At 45.2% G+C, this 18984-nt stretch overlaps 1 protein-coding gene across 1 annotated transcript; it reads left to right on the top strand.

Moving 5' to 3' along the window:
- Positions 1 to 6873: 6873 nt before the first annotated feature.
- Positions 6874 to 18984, top strand: ubl7a (ubiquitin-like 7a (bone marrow stromal cell-derived)). The gene is made up of 10 exons (XM_060853893.1): positions 6874 to 7084; positions 7804 to 7923; positions 8837 to 8919; positions 10673 to 10757; positions 13379 to 13436; positions 14147 to 14280; positions 15389 to 15438; positions 16647 to 16814; positions 16902 to 17024; positions 17634 to 18984. The coding sequence occupies exons 1-10, from the start codon at positions 6910 to 6912 to the stop codon at positions 17769 to 17771; spliced, it is 1134 nt and encodes a 377-aa protein (XP_060709876.1). The 5' UTR covers positions 6874 to 6909; the 3' UTR covers positions 17772 to 18984.

An 18984-nucleotide genomic window follows, 5' to 3' on the forward strand; every position in this document is an offset into this window, starting at 1 on the left:
AGGGTCCAACTGTCCTGCTGGGCGTTGCATGTCCTATTCAGATCCGCAGGAACCATTCAAGTGTAAAGAAAAATTTCACATTCTGCACCTGCTTGCAGACAACCAAAAATCCATTGCTGAAATTCTGCCACTATTAGGCAAGACTCAAATCCCTCATTCACAGCTTGGGTTGACACTGTGCTGCCTGGAAAAGAAATGCAGTCAACACCATCCAGGACAACGCCAAGAAACATCATGAATAAGGCAAAAATGTGTCTTCTGTGGTTGGACGACTAGTCTAATGTTGATTAGAAGCAGAGGATCTCCTCAGCCAGTCTTCACAAGCTCTAGAAAACTGGCAATTTGCAACAGTGAACTGTTCCAATTCTGGATTTTTGGAATAATTAGGAAAAGAATACACAGTCAGCCTCACAGTAACAAGGAAGAGGTATCTCCCAGAATTGGAGGGGAGAAGGGGAAGGAGACAAGATAAGCAGCTTCAATTCAAGGTTTGCAATCTCAGTCAGTGGGGAATCAGAGGTCCTTTCCCACCCAGACGCCTTGGGTTGGTTTTTGTGTGTTTTCTCCGCAGGATGCCTACCCGTTTCCTTGATGGTTCATGCACTGGACTGGATCAGTGGGGGAATGGGGGAAAAAGAGAGAGAGAGAGAAAATGAGCTGACAGAGGGATGGAGAAATGGATGAGAGAGGAAAGGGAGAGGGGGGGATGTGGGGGTAGAGGGGGGGATGTGGGGGGAGAGGGGGGGATGTGGGGGGAGAGGGGGGGATGTGGGGGGAGAGGGGGGAGGGGGGGATGTGGGGGGAGATGTGGGAGGAGAGGGGGGAGGGGGGGGATGTGGGAGGAGAGGGGGGATGTGGGAGGAAAGGGAGGGATGAGAGAGGAAAGGGAGGAGGGGGGGGATGAGAGAGGAAAGGGAGGAGGGGGGGGATGAGAGAGGAAAGGGAGGAGGGGGGGGATGAGAGAGGAAAGGGAGAGGGGGGGATGAGAGAGGAAAGGGAGAGGGGGGGGATGAGAGAGGAAAGGGAGAGGGGGGGGATGAGAGAGGAAAGGGAGAGGGGGGGATGAGAGAGGAAAAGGAGAGGGGGGGGATGAGAGAGGAAAGGGAGGGGGGGGGATGAGAGAGGAAAGGGGATGAGGGAGGAGGGGGATGAGGGAGGAGGGGGAAAGGGGGGGAGAGGAAAGGGAGAGGGGGGGATGAGGGAGGAAAGGGAGAGGGGGGGGATGAGGGAGGAAAGGGAGAGGGGGGGGATGAGGCAGGGGGGGGGGATGAGGCAGGGGGGGGGGATGAGGCGGGGGGGGGGATGAGGCGGGGGGGGGGGGATGAGGCAGGGGGGGGGGGATGAGGCAGGGGGGGGGGATGAGGCAGGGGGGGGGGGATGAGGCAGGGGGGGGGGGATGAGGCAGGGGGGGGGGATATGAGGCAGGGGGGGGGATGAGGCAGGGGGGGGGGATGAGGCAGGGGGGGGGGGATGAGGCAGGGGGGGGGGGGGGGATGTGGGAGGTTCAGCCCCGGGGCTTTTGTAGTTGTGCAGAGACCCCAGTGCTTGTCTCTCTCTCTCTCTCTCTCTCGGAGGGTGGGGGAAAGGGAGCGGAGTTCTCGAACCTTCTCAGCCGACTGTCACCTCATTGCCCGGCACAGCCTCCAGCGGCTCGGCGCCCTGAGATGGCCCCGGCTGAGCCCCCCTCTCCCGGCAGCGGCACTCCCGCTGCAGCCGCTCCAGTTGCCGGGAGGTGGCCTCCAGGGCGGCCTCGAGCTGGCGGCTCCGCTGCCGGAGGTGGTCGTTCTCTCCCTTGAGGCAGGCGATGAGGGTCCGGGCCACCCTCTGGCTGGAGCTGCAGCGGAGCCGCATGATGGCCTGGACGGCCGCCTGCTCCCAGGAGCCGCTGGGGGGTAGGGGCGACGGCGGCCGCCAGGGCTTCGGCTCGTCGTGCCGCCGCTGCTGCTTCTTGCGGGCCCTGGTGACCCGGGTGTCCCGGGCCCGCCGCTCCTCGGCCGCCGCCGCCTCCTGCTCCCAGCTCGGGGCCTTGGGCAGCAGCAGGATCTCCGCCCGCGACTTCTTGCGGAGGCCGAGGCCCAGCAGCAGGGTCCCCTCCTCCAGGTGCAGGGAGCAGACGGACGCCCCGGGCCCAGGGTCGGGGCCGGACACCAGCTTCAAACCGCGGCCCCTCAGGGCCTGCACCCACCGGCCCCGCTCGTCGAAGCCGCTCGGGAAGTTGTAGAAGCAGAAGGGCTCCAGGCAGGGGCACTCGCGGTGGAGCTGCGGCCGGTGCTGCTCGCAGGGCGCCTCCCGCCACTGGCTCAGGCCGCTGTGGGTATTGGTGCAGCCGCGGACAGCGCAGCTCCGGCTGTCACCCTCTTCATAGGCCATAGCCGGAACCGGAACTACTGACCCCACAACCTCTCCCCTCACCGCCACCGGAAACGGAAACTCGCTCGGACCCCCGTTCTCCCTGATCCTGCCTCCCGGAAGTGATGTAGGACCCCACACCGGAAGAGCGCTTATATATGTCAAAAATAGGTATATATAACTATTTTTGACTTTTTAGTTTATAGTTTTATTTATTTTTATATATGTATAGTCAAAAATAGTTTCATATATATCCAAAAATATATATGTCAAAAAATATATATAAAACTATATATAAAAATAGTATTTATATATATAGTTTATATAGTGTGTGTATATATATAGTATTTATATATATAGTTTATATAGTATATATATAGTATATATTAGTTTATATAGTATATATATAGTTTATATATTTTTTTAAATATATATGACATTTTTGGATATATATGAAACTATTTTTGACTATACATATATAAAAATAAATAAAACTATAAACTAAAAAGTCAAAAATAAGTATATATAACTATTTTTGACTTTATTTTTAAAACGAAAACCGGTTTTGGTTCTTTTCCAGATTAAAGTTTGCTGGAGAGGTGGAGGCTGTTCACTGAGAGGGGAAATTGGGGTATTCTCTGAAAAGGAAGCTTGAGCAAAGCTACCAAGAGGAGACTGGGTTGGAAATATGACAGATAAGAATTTTAATGTTAAAAACATCTCACACCACCAGGTGGTGGTCCAACAGGTTTATTCGGCCGCACTTGCTTTCTGAGCTGCTCCTTCATCAGGTTGTTGTCCTACTGGAAGGGCTTATGCCCGAAACGTCGAATTTCCTATTCCTTGGATGCTGCCTGACCTGCTGCACTTTAACCAGCAACACATTTTCAGTCCTACTGGAATGGCCTAGCAGTGTAATCACTAGGTTGTTAATCTAGCGACCCAGGTCATGTTCTGGGGCCTGGAGTTCAAATTGAATTTTAATTCAATTGACATCTGTAACTAAGAGTCCAAGGAAGACCACTGTCAATTGTTGGGAAAAGTCCATCTGGTTCACTAACCCCCCTTTGGGAAGGATACTGCCATCCTTACTTGGTTTGGCCCACATGTGACTTCAGACCCAGAGTAATGTGGTTAACTCTTAACTGTCCTCTGGGCAGTTAGGGATGGTCAATAAATTGCTCCCTTAGCCAACAACACCCTCATCACTGAATGAATAAAATAATTTAACATGTTAACTATGTTCAGTGTGATAATATTCAATATTTGTTATAGAACAATACAGCACAAAACAGGACCTTCAGCCATTGGTTCACAGGTTGGTGCAACATCAATCAAAGCCCATTCCCCTACATTATCCCATCATCATCCATATGCTTATCCAAGGATTGTTTAAATGCCCCTAATGTGACTGAGTTAACTATATTGACAGGAAGGACATTCCACACCCTTACCACTCTGAGTAAAGAAGCTGCCTCTGACATCTCTCTGAAATCTATCACCCCTCAATTTGCAGCTCTGTCCCCTTGTACAAGCTGACATCTTAGGAAAAAGACTCAGTGTTTACCCTCTAATCAGCTTGGATGTCTCTAGTAAATCCCCTTTTAGCCGTCTTCTGTCCAATGAGAACAGACCCAAGTCCCTCAGTCTTTCCTCATCAGGCCATCCCTCCACACTGAACACACTATGTTCACTTTGTCTTTACAATTGATATGTTTAATACCAAATATGATGAGTGTGAAATAGGTACAATACAAACAGAACCCTTCATCCCAGACCTAGTTCCCATGTCTCCTCTTGGTAGCCTTGCTCAAGCTTCTTTTTCACAGAATAACCCAATTTCCTCTCCGTGAGCTGCCTCCATCCCTCAGGCAGCACATTCCAGACCTAAACTACTTCCCACATGAAAAGGTGTTTGCTCATGTCACCTTCACATATTTTGCCAATTACCTTAAATCAGGGTCCTCTTGCACATGTGCCTTCCATCAATAGGATGAGTTTCTCTTTATAGTTATTATGTCTGGACTCATGATTTTGAACATCTCTATCAGATTTCCCTTTAAACTCCTACAGGCTAAAGAGAACAGACCTAGCTTCTACACAATCTTCCCACATTTATGAGCCCTTTCTTCTTTGGAATCATTCTTGCAAATTTCACTCACTGCATTTGAAAGAAAATGGTCCCTCGTCACCTCTCGTTCTTTTTCCAATCACCTTAAAGTGGTATCATCTGGTTCTCAATTCTTCTGCAATGGAAAAAGTCTCCAATTACTCTTAGTGAGGGGCTCTTAAGGTGGAATGACAACCAGGTTCAAGTCCCACCTGCTTGTTAATAACATCTAAACAGGTTGAGTGGAAAGTAACTAAAACTGCTGTGTCCAGATTCCTCTTGATTTTAAGTGGCTTAACCAAATCTCCTCTCTGCCTTTTCTGGGAACAATATCCACATTAAATGAGGTCCTCTATCCCCAACACAAAATTAAATTGAAAACACAATTATATTAAGACAGCTATGCAGATTCATGCCCCAATGAAAATTAAATCTGTAAAACAAAGACAGAAAATGCTTGAAATACCAAATAGGTTTTGCAGCATCTGTGGAGAGATAAACATAGTTAACGTTAGTGAGTTTTGAGAAGATTTGTAGCTCAGGTTGAGGTTCTGGATGTTGGTTTGCTCACTGAGTTGGAAGGTTCATTATCAGATATTTCATCACTATACTAGGTTACATTTGCAGTGTGCCTCCAAACAAAACACTGTTGTTTCATGCTTTCTAGTTATATGGTTGGGTTTCCTTAGGTTGGTGATGTCATTGCATGTGGTGATATCATTTCCTATGGTGATGTCACTTCCTGTTATTTTTCTCAGGGGATGGTAAATGGGAGGAGAAAGTGAGGTCTGCAGATGCTGGAGTATCAGAGCTGAAAATGTATTGCTGGAAAAGCGCAGCAGGTCAGGCAGCATCCAAGGAATAGGAAATTTGACGTTTCGGGCATAATGAAGGGCTTATGCACGAAACGTCGAAATTCCTGTTCCTTGGGTGCTGCCTGACCTGCTGCATTTTTCCAGCACCACATTTTCAGCTATGGTAAATGGGATCCAAGTCAATGTTTTTGTTGATATGAGTTCAGGTTGGAATGCCATGCTTCTAGGAATTGTCATGCATGTCTCTGTTTGGCTTGTCCTAGGATGGATATGTTGTCCCAGTGGAAGTGGTGTCCTTCCTTATCTGTATGTAAGGATACTAGTGAGGGAGGGTCATGTCCTACATGGACATCAACTAGCCACAAAACGACATGACACTCTCTCACTAGTATCCTTACATACAGATAAGGAAAGACACCATTTCCACTGGGACAACACATCCATCCTAGGACAAACCAAACAGAGACATGCATGGCAATTCCTAGAAGCTTGGCATTCCAACCGGAACTCTATCAACAACATATTGATTTGGATCCCATTTACTTCCTGTGAGAAAAAGAACAGGAAATGACATCACCACAGGCAATTACATAATCAAACCAAGGAAACCTAAACATGTAAACAGAAAGCAGGAAACACCAGCAGTGCTTCATTGGGAAGCTCACTGATGTTACCTAGTATGGTGACGAAACATCGGAAAATGAACCTTCCAGCTCAGCGAGCAAACTTACATCCATAGTTAACGTTTCAGGCTTTTCTCCACAATGCTGCCAGTCCTGTTGGGTTTCCCTACTAATTTCAGGGGAGGTAATGCCATAGTGGTATTATTGCTAGACTATTAATCTAGACTCCCAGTTAATGTTCTCTGGCCTGGGTTCAAAAGCCTACCATGCCAGATGGTGAAATTTGAAATCAATAGAAATCTGGAATTAAAAGTCTAGCCATTGTCAATTATCAGGGAAAAACCTATCTAGTTCACTAATGCTCTTCAAGGAAGGAAATCTATTGTCCTTACCTGGTCTGGCCTGCATGTGACTCCAGACCCACAGCACTGTGGATGGCCAATAAATGCTGCCATCAGTCAACCCAACCAAATGTGATTTAAAAAATAATTATGTTTTTTATGTTAACATTTCGGGACTGAAGACTTTTGTTCAGAATTTGAGTGGGGAAAAAAATAGGAGACTCATCAAACTGGACTTTAAGGCCAGGTTAGAATGCAAAGGAGATATCTAATATAGATCTCCTGGAGATTAAATGGAAAACGTCTCTTTGTACAAAAAAAAACAAAGGGAATGGTGATGGGGAAAATAAAGATTGGAAAAATATGTCCAGAATGAAGTCAATCGCAGAGACTCCCAGACAATCCAGGAGCAATGGGCAACCTCACACAGATGCATTCTGGGAATTGTAGTTCCAGAATAAAATCAACCAAGAGAAAATATTAAAAGTTGTTAATTGTCAGAATACCAGGATCTCGGCGATAATGGAGAATCCATTTATTTTTATTTGTTGTTTTGTTTGTTGTTTATCTCTGTTTTGGCTGGTTTCCGGTATGGTGACGCAGCAAACCGGCCGCCGCTTCCGGTCCGTCTCCATAGGAACCGGGCCTAGGCCTCAGGCTCCGTCTAGAAGATGCGGCCGGAGGTGATTGCTGTCAAACTGGCCGAGCAGCCGCGGGCCCCGAAGCTGCTGCTGCCTCTGCCCGAGGGCCTGCAGCAGGGCCCCGGCGGTGGAGTCCGGATCTCCGCCTTGAAGGAGCTGATTGTCGAGAAACTGCCCGGAGCCGCAGCCGCCCCGGAGCTTATGGGTATGTGGGGGTGATGGGGAATGGGAATTGGGAATTGGGAATTGGGAATTGGGGATTGGGGATGGGAGATGGGAGATAGGGGGGGATGTGGGTGATGGGAATGGGTTTGGGGGGATTGGGGGGAATGGGGATGGGGGTATGGGGGGAATTGGGGGGATGGGTAGGGGGAGATGGGGGGATGGGAATGGGGGGAATGGGTATGGGGGGAATTGGGGGGATGGGAATGGAGATGGGGGATTGGGGATTGGGGGAATAGGTATGGGGACGGGAATGGGAGTATGGGTATGGATATTGGGGAAAGGAGCTCTGTATCTTCTACTCCCCCTCCCTCGTCCCCCCCCCCCCCCCCCCCCCCCCCCCCCCCCCCCCCCCAACCGTCTACTCTTACCCCATCCCCCATGTCTTTCCCGTTTTAACGTGAACTAGTCTCGCTTCAAGTGCCCTAACCTGACTTACCTCAAACCCACCATGGACTCCTATCATGTCCAGGTTGTGATGCTGAATTTGAAGTTAGTTAGTCAATACATGTTGTTCTTGGCCTTGCTGTGTGATTGGAACCCACAGCCTCCTGACTCAGACTGCTGGCTCTGAGCCTGTGGCTGGTACTGCAGTGGTCAGTGTTCCTGCTGCTGTCCTGATGACACTCGCCCACTGTTCAAAGTGAAGCAGACCCATAGATTGTTACCGTGCCGATTGATTTTTGAGTTTGTTTTTTGCAGAGCTGGTGTACTGCGGGCGGAAGCTGAAAGATGAGCAGACACTGGATTTCTATGGGATTCAAGCTGGCTCCACGATCCACGTCCTGAAGAAATCCTGGCCGGAGCCAGAACAGAAACCCGGTTTGGAAAATTGTGATTTGTAAAGCATTGCTCTAATAAATCCAACAGAAAAGTGAAGGGACAATGCTTCATACAGTGGTGAACTTGCTACTACAAAGTGGTTAAGGCAAATCGATACATTTAAGATGATTGTGTTTCAGGTGGGAGAAAACTTGGTTAGGGACAAAAAAAAATCTGCAGATGCTGGAATCCAAAGTAGACGGGCAGGAGGCTGGGAGAACACAACAAGCCAGGCAGCATCAGGAGGTGGAGAAGACAATATTTTGGGTGTAATCCTTCTTCAGGGCTGGGTGTAGGGGGAACTGCAGGTAAAGGGGGTGCTAGGGTCAGGGTGGTGAAGTGGGGACAGTTATCTTAAATCTGTGCCCTCTGTTCTCACTCCTTCCACCAGTGGGAGCAGTTTCTCCCAACTGCTGTGTCCAGACTTCGTTATCACTTTGGATAACTTTGCACTGAGCTTCAGTTAGGTGCTGCTGTGTAGTGCAGAATAGATTCCATGGCATTAGTGCCAACAGATGAGCCAGCCGCACGGGTGTTCATTCAATAATTTCCTTGGTTCCCAATAGTTTTTCAGTCTTGAAAATATAAATTAGAAATGGTCCCAAATAAGTTAAATAAAATCTCAAACAATATTTTTTCAGATATGCCAAACTGACACAGCTTGTGAAGATTGAGTTTAAGGGAGGGTTTAATAATGTGAATGGAATGAGCTGCCAGCAATGGTCACGGAGACTGGAAACTGAAATGAAGTGGATTATTAATTGGAGAGGATAAGGCTGACCACCTGCCTTTGTTTCCAGAGGGGGGAGAAATTAGTAGAAGTGCTGGGGGTCTGCTGGAAAAGCAGTTGTCGGTACAGTGTGTATTTGGCCTGTGTGTTTCAGAGTGCACTGATGTGGTTCCTTCTTCCCAGAGCCCGTGGAGCAGGCAGCTGCAGCGCGGGAGTTCCGTGTGCTCCAGGCAGCATTGCATGCCAGCCCTGCCTACAGGGAGGCGGTAAGTGGAATTTTGATCTGCTCCTCTTTTATGAGCTGTAATTCTTTCTCCCCTCCTTCCAAATGATGAATCCTGTTGTGATGCCCATACGAACTGAGGTTCATTGCTGCCTCTGACTGACTGACTCTTGGGTGCATGGGTATTTGAATGCAGTAACATTGCAGTTGAGCCCAGTCTTGTTCTACCCTGGGCTTTACATGCTAACCTGCCAGTGAGAGTCACTGAATAATGACAAGTAAGTTATTTATTTTTCCTGTCACACCTTTGTATTGGGCCAGTTGCGGGTGCTCCACTTGAGATTAACTGGATAGCATAGAGTGGAGTTCAGAGCCTGATGGTTACCCATGGTCTGTGTAGCTCAGTGCCAGTCTTCAAGGTGCACAGAATCAGTGGAAGTCTGAAGCTTCACTATTGCTAATGTGTTTCACTGTTGTTGGGTTCGTTCCTGAAGCTCCTTCCCTTAGACTAAATGGATTGCATTCAAGAAGGCTGCTCACCGTCCCTTTGGTATTTATGGATGAACAGGAAATGAGGCCTAGCTACTAACATCCACATCCCATAAAATAGTGAAATGAAATGTCAAATCCTTGTGTTTTTTTAACATTCCAATGCGTATCACAGGAGCATCGTCAAACAACATTTGTTATTCAGTCACATCAGGAGTTATTTGGTTACGTGGAACTTATGCAAAGTAGATTTTAAGGAACCTGTCAAAGGAGAGAGGAGGGTGGAGAGGTTGAAGAAAGGAATTCCAGAGTTTGGGGCCTAGACAGATGAACATGCAGTCACCATTGGTGAAGGATTGAAAGTAGGACAGCTCTTCAAAGTTAAATTCATGCCTTTGTTCTATTTGGAACTATTGTTAATCCCTTTTCTGAACACATGAAAGGAGAGCAGGTGGAAAGATGTTGAAAGGTTTTGGTACTCCAAAAAACAGATGAACAGCCACCTGCACTTTGAGTATTGCCACAACCTTATACAATGGAAACCATGCACTTCAGAATAAAAAGAGACACAACCACAAGCTGAAGAACTTTGTAAGAACATTAGCCAGGATATTGTTTAAAAGTTTCTTTGTTTTATGAGTCATATACTTAAAATTGTGTAAGAGGGCGGAGTTTGTGTGAAGTTGATTTGACTTTACTCAAGGCAGCCAACACTTCACTCATGCAGTGTATGGCACAAGTGTAACAGCCAAGGGGATGCCGATTTGATTTTAAAGTGACCTTCTGGACATGCCGCTGGGAAGACTGAAGAGCTCCTTGTATCCTCTATATTGGCATCCAATCCATTGACGCTGTTAGTAATTTTCCACACTTACAACTGATGTATATCTTTCAAGTGAGCCATTGTCTGGAGGGGTTCCAAAAATACCATGCAGTGAAAGATAGAACTTGTTTTAAACTGACAGCTGCTACGTACAAACTGTACCCCAGATCTAATTTGCAGCATTGACCAGTTATTATATCCTTGCTGTATTACGCAAATAAACTGTGCATGAAATTGGAATCTGATGAAATCCTTTAAGAGGATGATTCATAGCAATGTTGCTAGAATAAATGCTACCTGACCTCCTTTCACCCATGCACCACTCTGAGAACAAATTAAGAAAGGTATTATCAATCTCCACAGTTTGCTGCACAGTGCTGTAAATATACAGCAAACAATCAAAATTTGTGATAGTCGGAAAGACAAGAAGTTCTGTCGATGTGTTTCAATGCTCTGTATTCTACCTTGCTTAAATCAATTGCAGGTTTTCAAGATGTTGGCGAACAAGGAATCTCTGGACCAGATCATTGTTGCAACACCGGGGCTCAGCAATGACCCCATTGCTTTAGGTGAGTTTGAAAGATTTATCCTTCTTGCAGTTCAGTGGTGTTCTTGTGACTTGCCTTCCCTCGTGTGGAATAAATGTCATCAGAGTTGCATACCCCTCCCTGACCTGGACACGCATCGCCTTTCCTTTAGGCAAACACAAGCAGGTTGACCGTAACATTGTGGAGTTTGGAAGAATGAGAGACGATTGCGGAAAGCTTGACTGGGTGGACGCTGAGAGAATGTTTTCCCTGTGGAACCGGATTTCAAATTAAGGGATCCCATTTAAGACAGATAAGAGAAATTTCCTCTGAGTTGATTGCCCTTTTCAGAATTCTCTTCCCCAGAGACCAGTGATGATCGCTCATCGAATATATTTGAGATCGAGTTGGACAGAACTTTGATGTCAGAGTTGACTTATGAGGGGACAGAGATATGGAGTTAATGTATCAATTGGATTAGCCATTTCTTATTGAAGGGCGAATCTGACTCAAGGGCTGAGTGGCCTACATCTCCTATTTCTCCAACCCACTGAGTCAGTCTCCTTGAATTCTCTACCTCTCACCATTGTGGAAATACCATCACCACAATGATTGCAGCATTTCAAGGAGAAGGCTACCATCACTTTGTAAACAACTGAGATTGGCAGTAAATGTGTCTTTGTCACGAATATTCCAAGAGCTAGTTTTAAAATATGCAATGATCAGTTACTGGGCAGGCAGCATGGTTCGTAACGATCTCACCAACTTTTGTCTACGGATGTGGTGCACAAGTCTTCAGTACTGTTGCCACAATGTTGTCATGGTCTGTAGCCTTTGCAATACCTAGTACATTCAGCCATTTCCTGATATCATGTGATGTTAATCAAAGTAGCTGAAGGCTGGCATGTATGATGGGGACCTTGAAAGGAGGCATAGATGGATCATCCATTTGTTATTTCTAGCTGAAGATACTAACGAGCACATCAGGCTTATCTTTTGATCTGATGTACTGGGCTCCCCATCATGGAGGATAGTGATATTTGTAGAGCCGCCTCCTCCAGCGAGTTGTCTGCTTGATTGTCCACTGTCATTCACAATCAGACCACATAGGACTATAGATCTTACTCCTGATCTATTGTTTGTAGAATTGTTTGGGTCTACACACAGCACAAAACAGACTGCACAAGCCAGATGGAAACACAATTGCAATGCTTTTAACAAAAAGGCCTGCATTAATATTGTCATACTGTTTTATGCATTTGTCTCAAACAACTTCAGGTAGATTCCATAGCTATCAATAATTACGGTTTCATTTCTATAGATTTTTGTTTGTGGAATGTACTTGTACAACAAAAAGTAAAGTCCCTGAGGATCGTAGGGCTGCTCTCATTAGCGAGAGAAGACTTAGCAGTGATTTATACTGAGGGTCACCCTGCCACAGGCGAGGCAAGCAGTTGAGAAGGAGGAACCTTCATGGTTGCCTTAACCAATGCAGACCATACTTATAGCTAAGCAAGGACTGGCAATTATATGGGGCCTTTACATTCTAATGAATTACATTTTTTTTTAGTTGAAATGTGTTGTCAGGTGAAGCAGCTTTTTTGCATCTAGAAAGGTCTCAAACCTAGCATTATGACAAATTACCAGATAAGCTGCGTCTTTGGTTAATGAAGGAAACCTTCCTGCCTTCTATTTTGTGGTGCATTTGGATAATGTTTCAGCTGAATAGGGAATTGGGCATCATTTAGGTGTCAGATTCAACAGCCATCCTTGCTGTGTTACTGGGAGAACCCCCCCCCCCCGCTAATATGATTTAAACCTGCAACACAGAAATGATTTAACCCGTGCTGTAGTCTGTTAAAACTCTAGAGGGTAATAATTATCCCAGAAGTCACTATTTAAAGTAAAAATTAACAACTTTAATTTTTGAAGTCTAACAGAGGATAATTAACTAACAATTCATTGATCGAAACCTATCCTTTGCATTCCCTTCGACAAAACTGATCCGATAAAACTCCCTTATTAAGATTTACAGAAAAATTCAAATTTCAAAACCAGCCAGCTGTCGACTCTTCTCTTGGTATCTTCCTCTGTAGATTTTCTCTCCGGGTTGCTGTCGATTATTTTTCCTGTACAAACACCTCCTCCAGACAGCTACCCCCAGAGAGTTCTTACTAGCAGCTTACATCTGTTGGTCTGTCGGTAGTTCTCCTCCAACTGTTCAATTTTTCCTGATCTTGTACCCTCAAAACATCAGATCGTTTCATTGGTGTTAATATTGTCAAAATACTAAATTCAAATTTATTTGGAGTTTGTCATTTTGGACCATCAATTAAAGTGATTGGCTGAATTTGAATTTGTTTCTTGTCTCCAGGCAACCCAGCTAATCTAGTTGTTCAACCAAATGTCACATTTTTACCTTGTTCAGAACACTTGGTGCTGTGTCAGTTAGTTCTGCAAGCTTTTCACTCTCTTAAAGGCACAGTACCCCTTATATCTTCTTAACAGGTGGAACACAGCACACCGTCACGACCACATTAGCATGTAAGCATAGATTATGCACTTAATGGGGTTTACATCTTTCACTCGAGAGGCATGCTGATATTTTTCATGCGCACAGACAAGAATTTATTCAAACCTAATTGCTATATATTGTTGTCTAGGTGTTTTGCAAGACAAAGATTTGTTTGTGCTCTTCACTGACCCAAGCCTATTGGACACGTAAGTGCTAACTGTGTAAGCATCAATCAGATTCAAAAGAGTTTGTGGAGCTTCCATTCTGAGGATTTTGTGTCTGCAGCTTAGTCTTAACTGTTGGCTTTGGACAGGCATTGGAATGGTGCTAATGATGGTCTATTTTGCCCTTCTCTTGATTCACTCCTGACTGGAATGATGCAGCAATTGCAGAGAGATGGGCAAGTTTTGTTACTGTCTGCTTTTTGCTGAGATGTTGCTGAGTGAGCACTGGGATTTGTGTGGGTGTAATAGCTGGGTTTGAACTTGCTTCTTGCTTTCCACAAAATAATGACTAGCCTGAGTCGTAGGATAAAGATTGGAATATGTATAATATCATACGTTATAAAAGCTGTGTGGTATGAATGCATATCTTGGGAGCCAAGGATGGAGATTGCAAGGGCTCTGCTATTAACTTTTGTACCCTGTCTGGCCATAAGAGATATCAGAGGGGTGGAGGGCAGCTGGTGTGGTACCATTCCTCAAGAGGAGGAGTAAGGAAAATCTAATGGATGGTGCTTATCATACTCAATATTAACCAATTTCAAGATGGATCATACACCTATAATGTGCTTCTGAGTTGAGAGTTCTTGCCATGAAGGATTCCCTTGCATTAAGCAGTATATGAGCGCCTTTGCTAACCTGCTGTATGCCGATATTGAAGTGTTGGTCTTTAACGTATGTGATCCTCTCTGCAGGTTGATTTCTTCACATCCCGCATTAGTTAATGCGATGGTATTGGTCCTACACTCTGTGACTGGTGAGGCCCCTTCACCGACTGCTGCCAGTAACTCCAGGAGTATTCCATCTAGTTCTTACAGTGAGGTCCCAGGTGAGCTTTTCCTCAACACTAAGACCTTTTCATTTATAGAACTCCTGCAATGTACTAAAATGTCACCAGGCAATTCACAAGAGTATTCTCAAACAGAAGAATTGGTTTTATTATCACAGGTGACCAATGCTTTGGACAATGAGTTAGGTTTAAGGGGTATGTTGAAAAAGAGATGTTATGGGTAGAAATGCCAAAGCACAAATATGTGGGCAAAAGGCTGGGTTATTATTTTCAATGCCATCCTTCAGACTGGCAGGGCTGGGCATACCAGTGAAGAATTGCAACTCATCTTGATCCTACTGGCAGGCTCTAGTGTTTATTTTCTATTTCACTCCTTTCTCACTGAGGGAGGGGTGGATGGGTTGGGGAAGCCCGTGAGATTTGTGATGAAGGAGAAATAATAGAATGTTGGAAATACAAAATAAGAGAAAGTGTTGAAAATGACACTGCTAGATGCCCATGGGAAAAGTAGTTCACGCTTTGAGGTGGTTTATGAGGAACATTTGAGGACTCTGAGTCTATACTCAATAGAGTTTAGAAGGATGGGGTGGGGGGGGGGGGGAAATCTAATTGAAACATACAGAATACTGAATGGCCGAGACAGCGTAGATATTGGGAAGATGTTTCCATTAGTAGGAGAGACTAAGACCCCCAAGAGCACAACCTTAGAGTAAAGGGAAGAACAGGAACAAGGAGATACCTCTTCAGCCAGAGAGTGGCAAATCTATGGGATTCACGGCCACAGAAGGCTGTGAAGGCCAGGCCATTGAGTATATTTAAGACTGAAATAGATAGGTTCTTAAGTATCAAGGCTAATGGGGAGAAAGCAGGAGAATGGGGTGGAGAAACTTATCGGCCATGATTTGAATGGTGGAGAAGACCTGATGGGCTGAATGGCCTACTTTCTGCTCCTTTGTGTTATGGTGTTATGCTGGCTGCTGCTGAACTGATGATTGATTCAGTCTTGATCCCTACCATGGCTTTTGCTGTCTGTAAGATGGTATCCAATGCTCGCACTGTAAGTGTGCACATGATGAGGGGGTGGGGGAGTGTGGTGGTGTACACATGTTGATAAAAGCCACAGTTCCTTTTCTGCTTCATGTTCCAGGTGGATTCCTCTTTGATGGGCTTTCTGATGATGAAGATGAGTTTCATCAGGTAAGCCCAAAGTTCCAGCTTGTGGAGAATACGTATGTGCTTATGTTTGTGTGGATCTAAACTGACTCTCATGTGCATTAAGTTAAACGTCATCGTGATATTTAGCACAAGATCACCTCTGTATGCTGAGTTTCTAATGTGGTCAAAGGGAAAAACTGCTTTCTTCAATGTGTGGAACTCACTTTTTTGGGGAATTTTGTGCTGTTCTAAGTGTGTCCTAGTTGATTATAATTTAGTCAGCAATCGATTTCAATACCACTAATGCAAAATGGAAGCCTGTTTTTGTGGAACTAAACAGTGTATCCAAGTGCAGCAAGGGAATAATGATCAGATAATCATAAATGGTAGTATAGAGGGCTGTATAACCTCACTGTCCTGACATTGATACTTGGCACATTGGATGTTTCTACTATCAATGGTTAATATTCTTTTATAGTCAGTAAAGAGCTTGAGTAATGCTGAAAACACATCCATTTTGTCAAAGCTTTTCATCCTGCTCTCATCGGGACAATTTGCAAGAATTATCAATTCAAAGGGAACACAAGTCATTACATACACTACACGAGAGGAGAGTACTGATTAGATGGCAAGTGGACTCTTTTTTTAAGATATTTTTATTAGAAATTTAACATTTTTACAAGTTTACAAAAATAAACAAAACTCTCAAATACAAACATTGATGTACAATTAAATCATATATACAATAGTCAAAATTTAACAAAGGAAACAAAAACCAAAATAAAATTTAAAAAAAACAAAACTCAACTTTCTACTAATCTAACCTATAACTAACCAGAGTGTATACTTAAGTCTCTTACATGCTCGGAATGTATTAACATCAAATGTAATAAAACCCGGATTCGTGCGGGATTCCTCTCCCAAGGGGCCCCGGAGCAGCCAGGTTTGTAATCTTCACTAAATAAAGGCCCTTATTAGAATGGCCGAAATATCTGCATTTATGTAATTCAAAAAGGGCTGCCAGGCAAGTGGACTCTTAACAGGCTATTAACTGTAAATTAGGATTAACTGATGAACTTTACATGGATACACTTCTGCCAATCAGTGATCTCCTCTCCTGCAGTGTATATGTTAGTCTTACCCTTGAATTGGTATTCTTGTGAGATGTCCTGATTAGTGCAAGATGGAAAACTTTGACAAAATATCTTAATTGAATGTGGAAATAAATAGCATCCATGTTGTCTTCACAGGCCCGGGCCACTGCTTCCTCCAGCAACCCCTCGAGCTCCCGTCCAGCCACGCTGGGCTACAGTGGCTCAGTTGGTCCTCGACCGATCACGCAGAGTGAGTTGGCGACTGCACTGGCCCTGGCCAGTACCCCAGAAAGTAGTGCTGCCACCCCGACCACAGGAACGCAGGTGAGCCAACCTCCCTCAATGGCACTCTTACCCTCCAAGTGCATTGCCTCCTGACTCAACCCAATCTCAACTTTGCTGTCCCCACAGGGCACAGCGTCAGGTCTGTCTCCGGTGATGAACTCAGTGCCGCCAGCTGCCCCAATCAGCCATGATATATTCAGCCAGGCTCTGCAGCAGGCTCTGCAAGCTTCGAACATCTCAGCACTTCAGGTTGGTGGCTTTGATCAAGTTTTCTCCACTCTTCAAAACAAAACAACCTTATTTGGGGTGTTGCATTTGACCTGGGTATCATTGAACCTGGCATGGAAATGTCAGCCATTCAAGAGTCCTGATGCACATGACCCCAGCTGCTCTTGTATTCGATCCTGTTACAATGTCTGTGTATTTAAGGATCTGGGTGTAGGGTGATGGGGGTCAGGTGTGGGTGTAGTTGAGGTTATATGCTTGTCATTAAAGTGTGTGCATCTGCACGTGTGTCCTGTAGGGAAGTATTTGTGCCTGTCTGCATGGTTGATGCTAAGGTTATAAAACCTTCAGTAATAAAAATGTTGTAACTGTTGGAAAGCACAACTGGTGCATTGCTATCTTTGGATAAGGATTGCCTTTTCTACAGTCTGGTTTCTGGTTCCACACTGAACTGTCCGTGGTAATGGCCTCAACCAGGGTCGATCAGTTTTCCGCTCTGGGATTGTTGAGGGTGGTGGATGGAAGGCATGTTGAATTTCTTTTCTCTCTCCGTTTTGTCAAATGGGGTTCTTTGCTCTGTGGGGGCAGAAGTAAAATTTTACTCCGTGCACCTTTTTTTTGTCTCCTTTTTAGAATCAATGGCAGCCACAGCTCCAGCAGCTCAGGGACATGGGGATCCAAGACAGCGAGCTGAGTCTGCGGGCTCTGCAGGCCACCGGAGGGGACATCCAGGCTGCCCTGGAACTCATATTTGCTGGAGGAGCCCTTTAGCTTTGGTGGCCAGTAACTGAGATGCTCCTGCCCAACAGAAGCAGCAGGAGAGTGTGCTTGGTGCATGCCAGAATATGTAACTGTTGAGACTGATTTGTTTTAAAAGGAGCTTTCAGTGTGGGAAGAGGACTGGCTGTGGTGAGTACTTGGCTGCTGCAGGTCTCTGGGATCTTTGTGTGGAGCGAGACACCAGTTTGTTTTTTTAAAGGCATGCCCATTTCAACAAAACCTTGTGACTGGAATTTGTTCTGTCAAACTATGGTGGGGCGGTATGCTCTCGCTACAGGGCATGCTTTGTATTTTAAAGCAGATTTCTGTTTCAAAGTAGGGTGAAGTCCCTAAAGCTGGCCTTTTGTCAAGATGAGCAATTAGTAATTTTCAGTGTTACTGCTTCACATTCATGCTGTGTGTGAAAAATATTGAAATACACAGTCATCTCTCACTTTCCCTATTTTTTTGAGCACAAGTCTATCAGTTTGGGTTATACAGCCCTTCAGACAATGAAAATATATTAAAAACTCTAGATGTTGCCCTCTCCCAAACAGGAAATTTGTGACGCTTGGGACTTTGTCTTGCATCAGCATTGGTCACTCCTGAAGCCCACATCTTTATCCTGAAGTTCCTCCTTAAATTGCATCATTTTAAAAATGCAACTTGGAGTGTTTCTTACTGGTGTGTTTACATTTCTGACCTCTTTCATTTTATATAACTTGTGAATCTGATGATGACTTTGGTCTCCACTGTCATTTGGTTTTGGGTGGGGTGGATGGTGGAAATGGCTACGAATAGTTTTACCACGCAATCTGCTTTGGAGACTTGCATGGCTTCAGAGAATTTCCATGACAATTGCCTTATTTTTAACCTGGCGTTCGGAGCTTCTAATACTAGTGTGCATGTCCAGCTTGTCTCCTTTGTAAAGTTGGATGTTGCTAGCAGACAAACGGAAACCACCCACCAGATTGATGGCACCAATCCATTCTTTTCAATATCCGCCATCCAACAGTGGCTTCCTCGTGTGCACTGCTGATACGTTACACGGTGGTGATCTCCATATGCCCCAAGCTTTCAACAAGGAACACTGAAAATGTCACCTTGCAAGCCTGAACCATTAGTCAGTTCTTAAGTAATTGCTTAAGATAATGTTTGGCTGTTTATAATTATTATGTGATGTATTTTACAAGTATATGGACCATTAAACTTTATTCTAATACTT

The sequence above is a fragment of the Hemiscyllium ocellatum genome, chromosome 42, assembly GCF_020745735.1.
Source record: "Hemiscyllium ocellatum isolate sHemOce1 chromosome 42, sHemOce1.pat.X.cur, whole genome shotgun sequence".
NCBI classification, from domain to species: domain Eukaryota; kingdom Metazoa; phylum Chordata; class Chondrichthyes; order Orectolobiformes; family Hemiscylliidae; genus Hemiscyllium; species Hemiscyllium ocellatum.